The sequence below is a fragment of the Bombus impatiens genome, unplaced genomic scaffold (assembly GCF_000188095.3).
Source record: "Bombus impatiens unplaced genomic scaffold, BIMP_2.2 scf_0217, whole genome shotgun sequence".
Lineage (NCBI taxonomy): Eukaryota > Metazoa > Arthropoda > Insecta > Hymenoptera > Apidae > Bombus > Bombus impatiens.
In genome coordinates, this window is record NT_176636.1 from 1,708,600 (window position 1) to 1,724,486 (window position 15,887).

At 34.1% G+C, this 15,887-nt stretch overlaps 3 protein-coding genes across 9 annotated transcripts in view; 1 reads left to right on the forward strand and 2 right to left on the reverse strand.

The window, feature by feature from the left end:
- The window catches only part of LOC100745091 (IQ motif and SEC7 domain-containing protein 2), a 142,922-nt gene extending 133,501 nt beyond the window's left edge, over positions 1–9,421 (forward strand). For 5 of the 6 annotated variants that reach the window (XM_003488149.4, XM_012383453.3, XM_033319817.1 and 2 more), the window contains 6 exons: positions 697–1,240; positions 2,069–2,428; positions 2,779–3,152; positions 4,147–4,802; positions 5,009–5,350; positions 5,550–9,421. In XM_003488149.4, coding sequence (XP_003488197.1) covers positions 697–1,240; positions 2,069–2,428; positions 2,779–3,152; positions 4,147–4,802; positions 5,009–5,350; positions 5,550–5,821 — 2,548 coding nt within the window. In that variant the 3' untranslated portion in view covers positions 5,822–9,421. The remainder of the gene's footprint in view (positions 1–696; positions 1,241–2,068; positions 2,429–2,778; positions 3,153–4,146; positions 4,803–5,008; positions 5,351–5,549) is intronic. The other variant, XM_012383455.3, reaches the window with a different exon arrangement.
- An 844-nt stretch (positions 9,422–10,265) lies between these two features.
- Positions 10,266–13,544, reverse strand: LOC100745288 (puff-specific protein Bx42). Its single transcript, XM_003488150.4, has 8 exons — positions 13,271–13,544; positions 12,807–12,960; positions 12,453–12,620; positions 12,059–12,366; positions 11,813–11,948; positions 11,498–11,753; positions 10,972–11,353; positions 10,266–10,814 (listed from the first exon to the last, which is right to left on the reverse strand). Exons 1-8 carry the CDS (start codon positions 13,282–13,284, stop codon positions 10,604–10,606), a joined length of 1,629 nt encoding a protein of 542 aa, XP_003488198.1. The 5' UTR covers positions 13,285–13,544; the 3' UTR covers positions 10,266–10,603.
- On the reverse strand, positions 13,453–15,652 carry LOC100750112 (NAD-dependent protein deacylase Sirt4). Of its 2 annotated transcripts, none has more exons than XM_012383434.3 (4): positions 15,391–15,652; positions 14,985–15,257; positions 14,620–14,902; positions 13,453–14,543 (listed from the first exon to the last, which is right to left on the reverse strand). In XM_012383434.3, the coding sequence occupies exons 2-4, from the start codon at positions 15,191–15,193 to the stop codon at positions 14,196–14,198; spliced, it is 840 nt and encodes a 279-aa protein (XP_012238857.1). In that variant the 5' UTR covers positions 15,194–15,257; positions 15,391–15,652; the 3' UTR covers positions 13,453–14,195. The 2 variants fall into 2 exon arrangements, with proteins under 2 accessions (XP_012238857.1, XP_003488152.1); XM_003488104.4 differs by having other exon boundaries at positions 14,985–15,261.
- Positions 15,653–15,887: the final 235 nt, after the last annotated feature.

A 15,887-nucleotide genomic window follows, 5' to 3' on the forward strand; every position in this document is an offset into this window, starting at 1 on the left:
TTTTTAAATTGGCTCCTTTCTGAAATTTGTGGCTCGAAATTGTCTTGAGATACGCGAAATTTGGAATTTCCTTGGAGTTTGGCATTTCTGCGAGATCTTTTTTTTAATTCGAAACTTGTGGTTTCTTTGGAAATCGGGATTCCTGCGGAGTTTCTTAGAGATTTATAATTTCGGGTTTCCAACGGAATTGGAAATTCTTTGAAATTTCCAAATTTCCGGGCATTAATTACGGAAGCTTCTTATGGGACAGTCTGCAAGCTTTCACGGCCTAAATTTTTCTTTGCCGTTTTCGAAAGAATCGATGCACACGTGATCTCTACGTTGTTCGCGGCTGACAAAAAGTCCGAGCTTTCCCAGAGCGCACGTCTTCGTTGCCAGTTCAGATCCAGTCGAGCTTCACCTTTTTATTCTTCGCGTTAACCCATTTTTCACTCTAAGCTCTACTTAAAAACTCAGATGTTTGCGAAGGTAACAGTGAAAAAATGGTAATTTTGTATTCTTCGAAGGATTCATTAATTCTTCTTAAAGTCTCTTCTATCACGTTCTTACATATTTCTCTATCATTATAATAGTATCCTATAGACCTATAAAAGTTAAATAAAGATCAAGTTCTCCATGGGTTAACAAACTTTTCTTAAAAACCAAAAATCCAAAGCTTCCCATCACAATACTCACCACTTTTTGCCTCCAAAACAGGTACGAGTTATCCCAAGACCTATTGGATAAGCAGATAGAGATGTTAGAAAGAAAATACGGCGGTGTGAAGGCAAGAAACGCCGCACTGACTATTCAACGAGCATTCAGAAGATACACTCTGCTGAAGAAATTCGCAGCCATCACCGCCATGGCCAAGGCTGAAAAACGTCTCAGCAGAAAGCTTCAGGAAACTACAGAGAGAGCCACGGGCGTGAATGAACATGAGAGGATGGTATATCACAGTCAAATTTACATACAACAGCCACAGACGGCGAACAGACCAATGCCCATCAGGAGCATGTCTCTGAGGGAAAGGAGGCACGTGGAGAACTCACAGTCTCCGATACCGAGGAGCCAGAGCGGCAGGTGCGAGGTCCAGGTCGCTGGTCATCAGCACGCGAACCATAACATACATCAAAGTGGCAGACATACGCCCTCTCTGGCGCCGAGTCCTTGCAACAGACACCAACAGTTACCACCAAGTCCGTGCTGGGAGTCCAGCTCTCAGGAAAGCGGGTCTAGCATGCATTATTACAATCCACAGGTGATTAAAAGCTCTATAGCTTGGTATAAGTCTTTTATGACTTAATACAAATGGTTAATTATACTTTGCTGAGAAAAATTGAATTTTGAGATCATACTGGATACCTGCATTCCAAAGTCCTTGGAAAGTACCAAATTCAATTTAATTTACTAATAAAAATGGAAATAGAAATTTGAGTGTAGTGCTTTGAAGTACACAAGATATATTTTTAAATCCTATATTATACAAAGAAAGATAGTAATGGAACCTTTCATAATACGATTAAATTAGTTGAATTTACAAGCAAGCATTTTTCCCATTTATATGCTCACATTTTAAATTGATCATTATCACGTGTAATTTATTGGCGTAGATAGAAGATAAAAAAAAGACTATCTAATAAATAGATCTAACAGACTTCTAATAGATGAACACTAGAAAAAGAAAGGCAAATTAAAATGTAGTTTAATTTGATTCAGATTTGTACAATATTTATACTTTAAATTGATTGATATATAGTGCTTAGTTTATATAGTTTATAGATAAAAAGTGAAAAGGAAGACTATTTTAATAGAAAAATAATTGAGGGAAACAGGATTTTATTATTATTTTATTTACGAGATATCTTCTCTTCTGATAAAAATTCCTACTAAAAATACCTAGTTATGCTATCTTCAAAGTTACCTTCCAAACACATCTATATCAATTTTTAATAAAAAATTTCTATTTTCCAAAAGAAAATTCTCACTAAAGACACTTATTCCATGCTACCTTCTGACTCGCATAATGGTTCTTATTTCAAGCAATTTAGACAAGTGACTGTAAAGAAAATCATTGTTATTATTCCAGGACACGTTGTGCAGCATCAGACAAGATACGCCACCAAGAGATCTGCTGCGGACACCATGCACGTCACCGTCAACGCCTCACAATCTTCAGACACAGGTGGTTCAGAACTGGAGTAGTGCCGGTCACCTTGGTTCCGCCGGTAGAACGAGAGGATCTGCGAAGAAGGTGCCACCGGAAGTGCCAAAAAGAACGTCTTCCATTACGTCCAGATCTATGGAACCACGTCACAATGGCCTTAGCAAAAGTGTCGAGAACGGTAGCCTAAGCTCGGTTCAGAGTTCTGGCAGCGATTCCACTAATTGCGAGAGCTCCGAAGGAGACGCTCAAAGAGGATCACCTGTGTGGAAGCATAAAGGAATCGTGAGTTTTCATTCTACCTCTGTGTTTGTGTTTTTACTTTTATATCAACTCTTTCTTTTGTTTCTTCGAGCTTCTAGACACTTTGGGCTAGACGATATTCAAGGAAAAGTCTGATTTGGTTTGTTTCTAATTCCTCTCTTGTGACGAATTTAATCTTTAGTCCCTTAATCCACTTTTCTTCTATTTATTAATGAAAGTGATTAAACTTTTTTGTAGTATAATATATGTAACAGTACAAATAGATGTATAATATATGTTTTATAAGATACATATATATTTCTGCTTACAATTTCAATTTAAATTTCTTTTTCTGCCGTTTACCTATCTAATTTTTATCTTCTGTTGTACAGTCAAGTTCACCAGAACACCAAGAATGCGCCAATCACACAACAGACTCAACTACCATGATAAGCAGTGTGAAAGATCTTGGCCACTCTCATGCCAGTTCCGGCTACCAGCTTCCTCTCATGGATCATCCAGAAAGTATACCGCAGACGAGCTATAAAGTTTCAGAAATAGTAAGAAAACGTCAGTATCGAGTGGGCCTAAATCTGTTCAACAAGAAACCAGAAAGAGGAATCAGTTACTTGATCAGAAGAGGATTCTTGGAGAATAGCCCTCAGGGTGTAGCAAGATTTTTGATCAGTAGAAAAGGACTGTCCAAGCAGATGATAGGAGAATATCTTGGAAACCTTCAAAACCCCTTCAACATGGCTGTGCTTGAGTAAGTATCCTGCTATACATTTTTATGTTTTTTCTTTATTTTACTGTAAAGAGAAAAAAGTGAATATGGAGGATAATAGCGCAGTCAGAGAAAGTTAATCTGTTTGTTTATCACAGTGATCGGTGATCGACGTAGCGGAAACACGCAGTTTGGGTTCGTTGCTCGTTATTTATTATAGAAAGTCGTTTTCTCTCTTGTCGCTTTTTAAGAACGCAATTGTTTCGTTTCAGTAGTTGCGTTTGATTCTTTGTCAGTGGCGCAAAGGGTAATTCTGTGAACCACTGTGAAAGAAATACTAGAAATGGCATTGATCTATTTGCCAGTCTTTAGTTTCGCGATTTCGAAAAAAATTTAGGTCAAGGAGGATTGATAGCATATAACATTACTCGCGGTTGTTGTACAAATATCAACGTTCAAGATATTCATATAAGACTTAAGAAAAATATGAGAAATATTTCTTTTATTAGAATACTAAGTTAAACAATTAAAATAATGTCGAATAGAGATATTAACTAATGTTATTCCCAAAGTCTTGATTTGTAAGTCTATGAAAGTGCTATTTTAAAAGTTGTAAGATACAGTGGGAGGTCCATCATGAAACAAAACTAAATTTGAATTCTAATGGACCCTCTTTAGCCTCAGTTAGTGTGACAAACGTGTAACATGAGCCACCGCAACTGGACCACACGGCGAACAGAAAAAGGAACACGTGTTAGCGAACAAAATACTTTAGAATAAATATTGAGTTTAGGATGATTAAGAGTGTGGGTCACCGAATAGCAAGGTCGAAAATCAGTCAGAAGTCAAGTTTAACACGTACCAGATACATTATAATGTATATGGAATCATCATCAATGAAACTGACAAAAATATGAATAGATTAGCCTCTATTATAGTGTCAGTACCACAAATAAATAATTATACGTATATTCCCGGAAGAACATGAATAAAAGTATAAAAAAGTAACGAAGTAAAACATTTTTGTATCTTTCAGATGCTTCTCCCACGAGCTGGACCTATCAGGAATGCAGGTAGACGTCGCTTTGAGAAAGTTTCAAGCATACTTCCGGATGCCAGGTGAAGCTCAAAAAATAGAACGACTAATGGAGGTGTTCAGCCAACGTTATTGCCACTGCAATCCCGATGTAGTATCCAGGCTGCGCTCAGCAGACACTGTCTTTGTATTAGCATTCGCAATAATCATGCTGAACACTGATCTGCACACACCAAACCTGAAACCAGAACGCAGAATGAGGCTGGATGACTTTGTCAAAAACCTCAGAGGCATAGACGATTGTGGAGATATTGACAGAGATATATTGGTTGGAATTTATGAAAGAGTAAAGGAAAACGAATTCAAACCTGGCTCAGATCATGTTTCTCAAGTGATGAAGGTCCAAGCAACAATAGTAGGCAAGAAACCTAACATGGCCTTGCCTCATAGAAGATTAGTTTGCTATTGTAGACTGTATGAGATCCCAGACATCCACAAGAAAGAGAGACCAGGTGTACATCAACGAGAAGTATTTCTCTTCAACGATCTCCTCGTTGTAACAAAGATCCTGAGCAAGAAAAAGAACAGCGTTACTTATACGTTCAGACAAAGCTTTCCACTGTGCGGAATGGTAGCCACGCTGTTTGAAGTTCCTCGTGAGTTTCACGTTCAAATTGTTTTGACTCTTTACAGTTGGAAAATATTTTAACATCTCTTTTCATTAACCTATAAATTAAAGACTGAATTGGTGAGAAGAAATGTACTTTCTTTACGTTTGTTGTAATTAAGAATTATTAGTTTTTATCATCTAAACATTAAGGCATAACTAGTTTTTATTCTAACTAAGATTTTTATTTTTCAGATTATCCGTATGGAATTAGACTCTCCCAGCGCGTGGATGGAAAGGTGTTGGTTACGTTTAACGCGAGGAACGCGCACGACAGGTGCAAGTTTGTGGAGGATCTCAGAGAATCCATCAGCGAAATGGACGAGATGGAAACCTTACGGATTGAGACGGAACTAGAACGACAGAAGAGCAGCAGAAGTGCGAGGGGCGGCGCTGAAAATAGAGACTCTGGAGTGGCAGATGTCGAGATATGTCCTTGCCCGGGGCCCTACTCCGAAAGATCGGAAACTACCGACATAGATACCCAATTAAAACGTTCTGCCCTTAGTAATTCCCTTCTGGACATACATGAACAATGTAAATAGAATTATTCTATATTTTATATTTTCTGTATTAACACATTTGCATACATGTTATATTAATTAAATTATTTATGTAATTCTGCTAATGTATCTGTCGTATTCTGGTTTTTATTATTTTAAAAAGGCAAACAATATTTTTTGATGAAAAATAATATTTGAAATTTTAATGTCTTTTGTATCTTTACTTTTCACAGTTGCTGGTGAAAAACCACAGCGACGTGGAAGCGTGGGCTCACTCGATAGCGGTATGTCGATTTCTTTTCAATCTACATCTGCCAGCTCAATGAGCCAAGGCATTAAACATCCTGGACAAGTTCATCCTATACATCCAGGGGCTACGATCCCTGGTGGTGCTAAGGGACTGGCTCAGCAGCCATCTTTTTTAGGGGGTCTATTCGCCAAACGGGAACGAAAACTTTCACAATCGGAGGAATCCGGCCCGTACAGTCGCACCACGGAAGTGTAATATATCCTTCCGGTGCTATCTAAGAGATAACAGGCCAAAGTGGAAGTTCCACAAGGGGACACGTCCTATATAGTAATATATTAAACACGTAGTATATACTATTCAAACTTCCGTGAGAAAATGTTCTTCGAAATTATGTATCCCTCATATACATAATACACACAAACCTGTATATAATGTTATAGCTTCCAATTATAACGCTATTATAGTTATAATATTATTTATGGATTATGTTGACAATATGGAGGATGCCGAATATTCGAGCCTCATTTCCTTGTGAAAGTTTGAACAGCATGTCCTATATGTTTTATATTGCCAAAATGTGAATCAAATGGATGATTCAAATATCGTGCAGTCTCTTTGTCAGATGGAGCGCGTGAACTCTTTCACTTCCCCTCGGCTTTTAAGGAAGCAAAATGGACGCCAACTTTATGCGTGATTAAAGAGGCCAATGCATCTTGAAGATAAAGGTGAGAAGACAAGTTATCCCATAACTAATTGGGATCTGAAAATGCACTTTGGGGAGTGACACAATGAAGATGAAGAAAGAAAAAGTAAAAAGAAGAGAATAAGAAGAGACAATTGAATAGGCGATGTAAATTTATTGGATTGGGCAGGATCCAATCGCGATCACTCGAGACAAAGGAAACAAATTTGGCAAGATGGCGCGTTGAAGTAGTCTCTATAGGAGCGCATGTATAGTATTTATTCATCCAAAAATTAAAAAAAAAATAACACGTCGATTCACTTTTTCTTATGATATTTATAATAATTTCCAATGGAGAGCGATGCGATCCTCTCAACGCATGTAGATAATCGTTCCGTTGATCACATAGACCCCATAAACCGGTTTTTCAACTAAAAGTCACGTGACTCAACAAAAAAAATCTTATCACCTCGAAAAGAAAAAGATATGATCGGTTTATGGGAAGAGAATGGCTCTAGTGTAATATCGTGTTTTTTTTTGCAAGTATCGACGTAGCTATACTTGAACAGTTGTACATAATAGGTATATGATAGATATATAACGGCAATTGTATGATTACAATGATGATGATGATAATTCTGTAACAAAAAACATGAACCGTAGCCTAAGGAAACCGATAAGCAATCCCCTTCTTGATATTAGGTGCATGTCGATGTCTAACAAATTTTTAATATCTCATCAATGAAAAAAAAAAGTAATAAATCGTTTGGATCGTAGCAATCTTTGTAAGTATTAATATTTTAAAAAAAAGGAAGAAGAAGAAGTTACAGAGAAGCGTTTTTTCGTTGTTGAGGTACATTCTCATAATCTTCTGCAAATCGTAGTTCTGCTTGTGTGTTCAGAATCGAGCAGTTTTTTTCTCCGAAACAGCGTACTAATGAGAAAATTCAATTAACCAAATTAGTTGGTTTCTCGTCTCGTAGCACGTGTAGCTAACTCTCAGCGTCATCTTAAACGAATGCTATAAGGATCAATGAATGGAAGAGGACAACTTGTATGCCTTATGTAACAACTGCCACAACTTATCATCAAGAGATGAGAAACTGACTAATAATCTTATCAATTATTAAAGAGATAGACAACCTTTTTAAAGGGCTGCAGAATTACATTTGGAAAAGTAAAATAACTTGTACATATATATATTACCAGCGATCACAATACCAATTAATAGCAATTAAAAAAATGGATTGTCCGATTAATTTCGATTCGAAGTGATTAATCAGTGAAATTTGATACACTGAACATTATTATAATACGTTTCGAACTTTGGGAGTTTCATTGTAATTAACGTCATGATGTAATGTACGCACACATTACCAGTTTTTGTATAAACTTTGAAATTTATTTTCGTAGTTCTCTTTAATAATAACCTTGAGATTCAAGTGATTCTAACACTTTTTGCACTTCTGATCGATAAGCACTCTAACGTCTGTTTCCAAATTATATTTCCTTAATCGTGTAATTTGAATCCTTCAGCTGTCACAGAAATAGATCTTCTTTAGAGAAGCAGCTTATTTTTCTGAGCATACAATTTCATAAGGAGATACACTCACATATTTCAGATTAAAAGTAATAGATCTACTAAGGACTAAAAGTTTTGCTACATTTTATCTCTTATAGTGATTTGTGAGAGTATTTGAACATTTACCATAGAAAACTTTAACATATATATGTATTATGTATTTGTTTCACATTTGCTCAATATAATCGTGATAGTCTGGTCTCATCACAGCACCAATAAAATTTCAAAATATTTCATATACAAATGTAATATGACCATAAAAGGTATCTACAAGTGTTTGAATACTCTTACACTATACATAAACTCTGACTGCTATCACAAGTTTCTCAATCTAAATGTCTATTGTTCTCCAAAGTAAACAGAGAAAGAGGCTGTAATGATCGCATAGGTTCTAACTAATTATAAAACTGGAAAATAGCTATTCACGTTGTCGAGATGAGAATATAGGTCTTACAAAGACGTGTATTGTTATAGGAAAAGATATAGCGAGATTATAAAGTCTAAAAAAATAAAAAATAAATAAAATAAATAAGATAAAAAAATTTGAAGAAACTAAACAATAATTTGAGACATATGGAGAAAGAGAAGGAATTAAAAGCCTCATTCAATATATCATAGAATAATGTGGAACTGTTCTCCTTTTATAGAACATTTATGAAAAATTGTGTATAGCATAAAATTTGAAAGGTAAATTCTAAACATATGCAGTTTGCTATTTTTCACATAATGCATATATAAAAAAATTTTATACATCACTAATGACTAAACTACGAATTTTTATGTATTTATGGAAATTCTGAAAATGAAGGAATGTACAAAATGGATGTAACATGCAAAAATATACAAAATATCTAAAGTAAAGTACTCGAGTGAAACAAATCTTTGCTTAGATTCCATTTCTATAATTGTGTTCATAAAAGTATAAAGCATAAAAATCCGTAATCTATTAATGACTTTCACGGCCTGAGATTCGAGGTACTTCTATAAAATGCGTACAACGTTGGACGCAATTACATCAATCGATGTCGCTAATTGATAATTAAATTTATAACCTCGCTATATCTCTTCCGCCAAGTATATATGCGTCGTTTACAGCTGAAGGAAACAAAACCGAGAGAACTCGAACGTAACTATGAATAGTTGGCAAAGTGTTCATCCTAATTGTACATAGGCTCCCATGGATCCGTAACAAGTCCGTAGTCTTCAGCGTTATTAATTCTAGTCTTTCTCATCAGGAGAGTTCTCCGGTTATGCTGTAATGTTTGCGAGGGAGAGAGCGAAAGAGAGAGAGAGAAAATAATTCCATAAAACTTTGTCAGAAAAACCTTGATGTAGTTCTTAAGAATGTGGTTTACAATAAAAAGTGTGAGGTCAGTCTAATATAACAAAGGATCGCGTCAATTTGCGTGAACGATGAAACAAATGCTCGTTCAGATTCCCGAAATTTAAAAAATGAAAAGAAAGATGATCAATATACGGAAATTCTTCTGTGATAAGCTTCTTACGAATGAAAAAAAAAAAAAAATAAGAAAAGACTGATTAGAAAGACCATCTTCTAAGTCGCCGTATCTACAAGAAAATTCATGAAAAACTAAAAAAGAAAGATGAAATAAGCATCATAAAAGCTCTCACGAATGATCCTATAAATGATTGATTCCTATAAATCGTATGCGTAGTCATCTTTATTTAGAAACGACGAAGACGGACATCAACATCCGTTTTTTGGACGGAGACGAGGAGAACACTAGATTTTTTGATTGTTTGTAGTCATACTGTTTTTCAAATTCTGTCCCTTATGTACAATCATCCTACATCTTACAACATCTTTAAGCAATTTAACTGGATTATATGGAAGTTTTCTTGCACGATCTCATACATATACATTATATTTATATAATAAGCAAAAGATATAAATTTCAGCCTGGCTCTTAATAAAACTAGTGGGTACCAAAGTAGACACTATGACAGTATAAAGTTTCATTAGGATGATTTACTTAGATACAGAAAATAAAGAAAGAAAAAAAGCAGTTTGGAGATGACGAGAATAAGTAGTAAACAATGATCATGCAACATTAAAGCAATACAACATTGCGTAACATCATTACCATGAATTATTCGCGAATTTACGGTGACTAGATTTAATCAAATTTGACGCGATCTTCGAAAAATGACGACAAGCAAAAAAAAAACGGTGTCGATAAACGCATTTGATGAAAAAAAAATATTTGATGAGAAAGTAAGTAACTACGTTATTAATTTAGAAATAACAATCGCTCCCCGTGCGAAAGTATCGCCACCTTTGTTAATCTAACGAACGCTGTATGCACATTGTGTTAATAAAGAACTATGAGTCTGAAACGTAACTCTAACCAACTTCACTCTTATAAAATGAAACATAACATAAATAACCATCGGGAAGAAAATAGAATATAACATTTCTTGTTGTTTATTATACTAAGTAATCGATATATTTAGCAATTTCAATCAGTTTGTATACATCCTTTCATTTTTTTTGTAAAAGTTCACTTCTTTCTCAGCACAGTGTGAATAATTAAAAATGAATACCATTTTTAAAAATTGTAAGGCATTTTATACTTGTTTGGATGTTTTGTATCTGTATCGTATTTGTAAAACCAATCACTAATTAGATTATCAAAGTGATCGAAACGACTAATTTTAAGCTTCATTTATTTGAATCTAAAGCTAACTTATATAACATTAAAAAAAGGAAAATTGTTCTAAAATAATAAGAACAGATAAACAACAAAGAAAGTTAATGTTTCCTTCGTTTGTCGCGATCGTCTCTCCGTTGTTCCCGCTCGTCTTTGCGTTTTGTTGTTGTGGTAGTAGAACTGCTCGCACGCTTGGCTTGCTTCAAGAACTGATCCAAACCAAAAGGATCTTCCTCATCCTTCTCGAACTGTACTGGTCCTGAGCGTGTCGTTGATCTATCAGTTCCGCTGAATTCCTTATCCGGAACAAATCTAAAATTACAATAGAAACATGTTGATATAAGAACACTTATTCCAAAAACATTTTTCTTCTCTATAACTTCTTAAACATCTTTAAAAATTCTTGTCAAGTTAATTAATTGAAACACAATACATTGATATAATTGTATTAAAATAATCAAACAAATACCTGTTCGTTTTAACAAGCTTTTCCAAATCATCTCCGTAAGTATCTTTATCAATATTTTTACTAGGACGGTATATATGAGAGCCGATAGAGTTAGAATCTTTCCAGGGCTTATCATAAACATTATATTCGTCATCATGCCCGTAACCACTATCCATTCCTTTGCTAGTGTTGAACAATCTTTGGTCAAACTGTGCTTCTCCGGTATTAGGAATACTCTTTGCTGGTAAACCGAGTGCAATCTGTTCACTGATGTCGCGTTCTCGTTCGCGTTGCAATCTAGAACGCTTATCAGGTGCAGCACGCGCCAAATTCCGCTCTCGAGCACGATCCTTGTGTCGTTCTTGCCTGAGTTGATCTCTTTCCCGCGACTCCTCCGATTTTTCTATGTAATATCAAAAAACACGACACTATTAAACACTGTATTACGATATAACACGATATTAAATGTATTCTAAATACTTAAAAATAGTCAAGATTATAGATGATTTTGTATGATTATGTAAGTGCACAGAATGCATATACGAACCCATTGCTGCTGATTTTAAACCAGCACGTTCTTCCCTAGCTTTCTGCGCTAGTTGTCTCAGATGGTCCTCTTTTTTCTCTTTTTCCTTCTGGGCAAGTTTCTTCTCAAGCTGTGCTCGCATTTCTACCGCCTCTCGAGCTTTCCTATCTGCTATATAAAGAGCCTCAGCCAGCTTAGCAAAGTTCTCATTTATGTGAACCTGTTGCAACCCACGACCGTCTGCAGCTAGTCGTTTATCGAGCGGGATCGTGTATCCCTGAAAAAATCTTCGTTAGTAAAATATCAATCAATTACGAACTAAAAAAACCTATTTACTTTCGCATTTTTCCAGTTACTAATACAGGGCGGTATTTTCCACTCCTTCTGTTCTTTTACTGTTACTTTCCGCGTAGGCGAGTGCATCACAGGCGCTGGTGGTGATGGAGGACCTCGCGGTATTTTTTTATTAATTCTACAATTAAAAGATACTATATTATTCACAACATAGTTAACATAACTTATATTTAAAATATAATTTATTTGGTGCTTAGTCCCAAGCAAATTCATAATGTTGAAACTCACTTGAATTTTGGTGGTTCTAAAGGATCTATCTGAGCCTCCACCATTCTAATAACCCTTTGTTTAGCCCCAGAATTAAATGATTGTCCTTGTTGGGAAGGTGTATATCGAATGTATTGCGCAGGAGCTTGTTTCTCCGCGCATCTTACTGGCATTGCTGCAGCTATCTTTGATCTTGTTATCTTCTCTAAAGCCTTCTTAGTTTTTTCTGTGAGTTCATCAATTTCTTCATTGGGTGGACGTTGCAAACTAGGATCTTCCTCACTTGTAATTTCTGAAGGTAATAAGTCACTCAGTTTGCTGTACACGATCTATAAGAGAACATAATATAAGCAAAAATAAACCAAATGCAAATGTTTACGCAATTAAATAGTATTATTGATGTAAATTAAATTACCTTATCCTTAGAGTGGCCTTGTCTAGCAACAACATCATATTTCACTTTTCCTTGAGCATCAAGCTGTACTGCTAAAGCATTACTAGTGGTTTCTTTTCCCTTCATTCCCATCCCAAGTGGATATTGGGCTACATGAATCTCTGGGAATGCTCCACCATCTCCAAAATCCTGCACAGTTAATATGAATCTTTAGAGACTTATATAAACAATTCGAAATGAAAAATACAAAAACATTCATTTATTGTACACATTCAGCACTGGATATTATTGCATATCATATTATTATATACAAATACACTATATTTATTATAGATAAATAGAGGATTATACTTAGTTAGTTATAAAATCACTTACTTCTGGATTTCTTGGTACAAATCCTTTACGTTGGCCATATGGTGGAGCAGTAACAACAGCTTTGACAAGAGCAGATACAGGTCTCTGTCGTAATTTCTGTTCCCTTGCTTCATCTTCTCTATCCCACACGACCTGAGATGGTGTAGGTAATAAGCTATAACAGAAACACTTTATAAATATTCTTATGAATTAAAATACAAATAAATATAAGTAATACACTCAAAAATATAAAAAACATTTGCAAACAGCGAATAACTACAATAATCACACAAATTCAGATACAGTTGCGTCATTTGCTTTGTTTAACAAGTACGCGTCAGGTTATATCAAAATACGCAAAATATATCAAAATACATGACTCAGAAAATTCTATATTATACTGCACCGTATAATACAAAAATTATATAATTCGGTATTCTACACGTAATAAGAAAATAATTATAGAATAATTATCAAAAACTAACCTTGCTAACGACATTTTGTTAATAACAAAATGTAATAATCCCACCTGTAACTGATATACTAATCACAAAGCGTTGCAATCTACAAGGTACATCTCTAGGTACATCGATATGTAAATATATACTCTTTCAGCTAATGCTTCGATTCGTTGAATAAAATCTGTAAATCTTTATACATGTATTTCGTAGGTTAAAAGGAATTTAATAAGACAGTTGTCTAATTCGGAAGACATAATCACAAAAGTTCACAAATTAATCCTTTTAGTTACCTTTCTTGTGGACGCTGAAACACTATCACCACGTAGCGGTGAAAAGGTGGAACTAATCGTTATTGCTATGCTTGTATACACATCTATGTATACACTATTAGTCGCATCTATTGTGCTCCCTTGTCCGTATCGAGTATATATATATATTTTTGTCGCACGCTATTGCTATCCTTGTTTATGGACAAGTTGTGTGCTGCTATCTACTAGATACGGAAGTAACAACAATTTAAAAAATTATGGATAGATGGTAAAGACAAACAAGACTTAAGAAAAAAAATAATTATATTCTTTTGATGAAGACAAATATCTTCATTTCTAAAATCTCAACAATACTAGAATCAAACCTTCTATAAAGGAAGTAGAATATTATATAAAGTATTGTACAAAAAATTTTTTGTTGGAAAAAGATGTTTTATTTGTACATTATACATAGATTAATCTAAAGTAATCACAGCCAAGATGTAAAACAATATGAAAAGAACTATTCACATTACTTCTACTTAATCAATGAATTGCGAATTTTTATGCAAATTGGTATTTTTATAAATAATAAAAATAATACATATTATACTTTAATTATTTTGTATATTTTTGCACATTATGTGCGTTTTTGTAATTTTAAATTCTTTAAAAATGCATAAAAATCCGCAGTCTATTAATTAACATTCCATACATTCCTCATGTTGATCAATCATTGAGTAAATTCTCGATAAAATATCGCCACATCTACCTTCCACTTTGATTTCCGCGAGATCGTCCGCTCTGGTTTTTCCAATATTCACTATAGCTATTGGCTTTTTAGCATCGCTAGCTTGCAACGCGATTCGATAGCCAGAAAATGTAGTAAGTGTTGTACCCAAAATTAGTAGAGAATCCGAATGCTCAACATTATATCTGACACTTTCTACAATTTGACGTGGGACATTGTCCCCAAAGAAGATCATGTCTGGCTTAAGAACACCACCACAATTTCCACATGGTGGAATTTTAAATCTTTCTACTTGCTCCTGAATTAAAATGAATCATTTAAATCAAAATTTCTTAGGTTATCCCTGAACTTCTTAAATTATTTATAACATTTACTTGTGATATATCCACATCTCCATCGGGTCTTATCATTTCACTAGTCCCTGCCATGTTTGGATTCATTCTATCTAAGATTTCTTGCAATTGATATCTACATATTCTTTCATTACAGTTGAGACACATTACTTTAAATGCTGTCCCATGTAACTCTATCACTTTTTTGCTGCCTGCTTTTGTGTGCAAGTTGTCAACATTTTGTGTAACGATACATCTTATTTTGTTATGATCCTCTAATTTTTTTAGTATTTCATGCACAATATTTGCTTTAACAGAAGAAAATCTATGAAATGAATGTTTTAAAATTATTACAAACTTTTGCATATCATTTTATAATTGTAGTTCTAATCAAGAAAAATTACAACCTAGGCCAACCTATATAATTTCGAGCCCAATATCGCCTTCTAATCTCAGCGCTGTTACAAAAGTCTTTGTAAAGAACTGGTCTGCGATTGCTTCTTGCATAAAGGCCAACGCCTTCGGATCTATAATCAGGAATACCACTCTCTGTGGATACTCCTGCTCCTGTTAATATGCACATATTACTGTGACTATTGATAAAACCCTTTAACATCAACAAATCTCTGTCTTTCACAGGTTCACATTTCGGGACAAATGCAAAATCTGATGTATATGATCTATCTTTAATAATAATAATTCATATTATATATTGATAAAAATCAATGAATACTATAAATAAATATCATAATAATATAATACAATAATAACATTCTAGATAAATACAAATATTGGAACAAGAAAAAAACTCACATAATAATATTCCTATTGTATTAACAGTCTTACATGACTTTACACATATAACATTTATTTTAAACATCTTTTATGTTTATAACAGTTATGTTAAAAATATGAAAATATTGTACAATTTTATTTAAGGTTACTTTTTTATCTCATCATAGTATTTTCGCCTGTGATGTAATCTTTTCATATCAAAATGATTGCCAAAAACGTCACATGCTATAACTAAAACAATCTTCAAAAAATTATTCAAAAATATCATTCCAACAATGAAATAAAACTTTAAAATAGAGCTAAACATTTAAAAAAGACAATCGCTTGGGAAAAAGGAAAATCCTTATGTAAATATATGAATTTAAGTAAATTTTTGAGTCATTCTTAGATTGTTCTAGACCAACTTAACATTAAATAAAGAACGGTATTTAAATATCAATGAATTGGATATATTCTTAAATTTAATAGCTTTGAGCATTTTTTAATTGATTTTTAAATGAACTTGCAATTTTCAA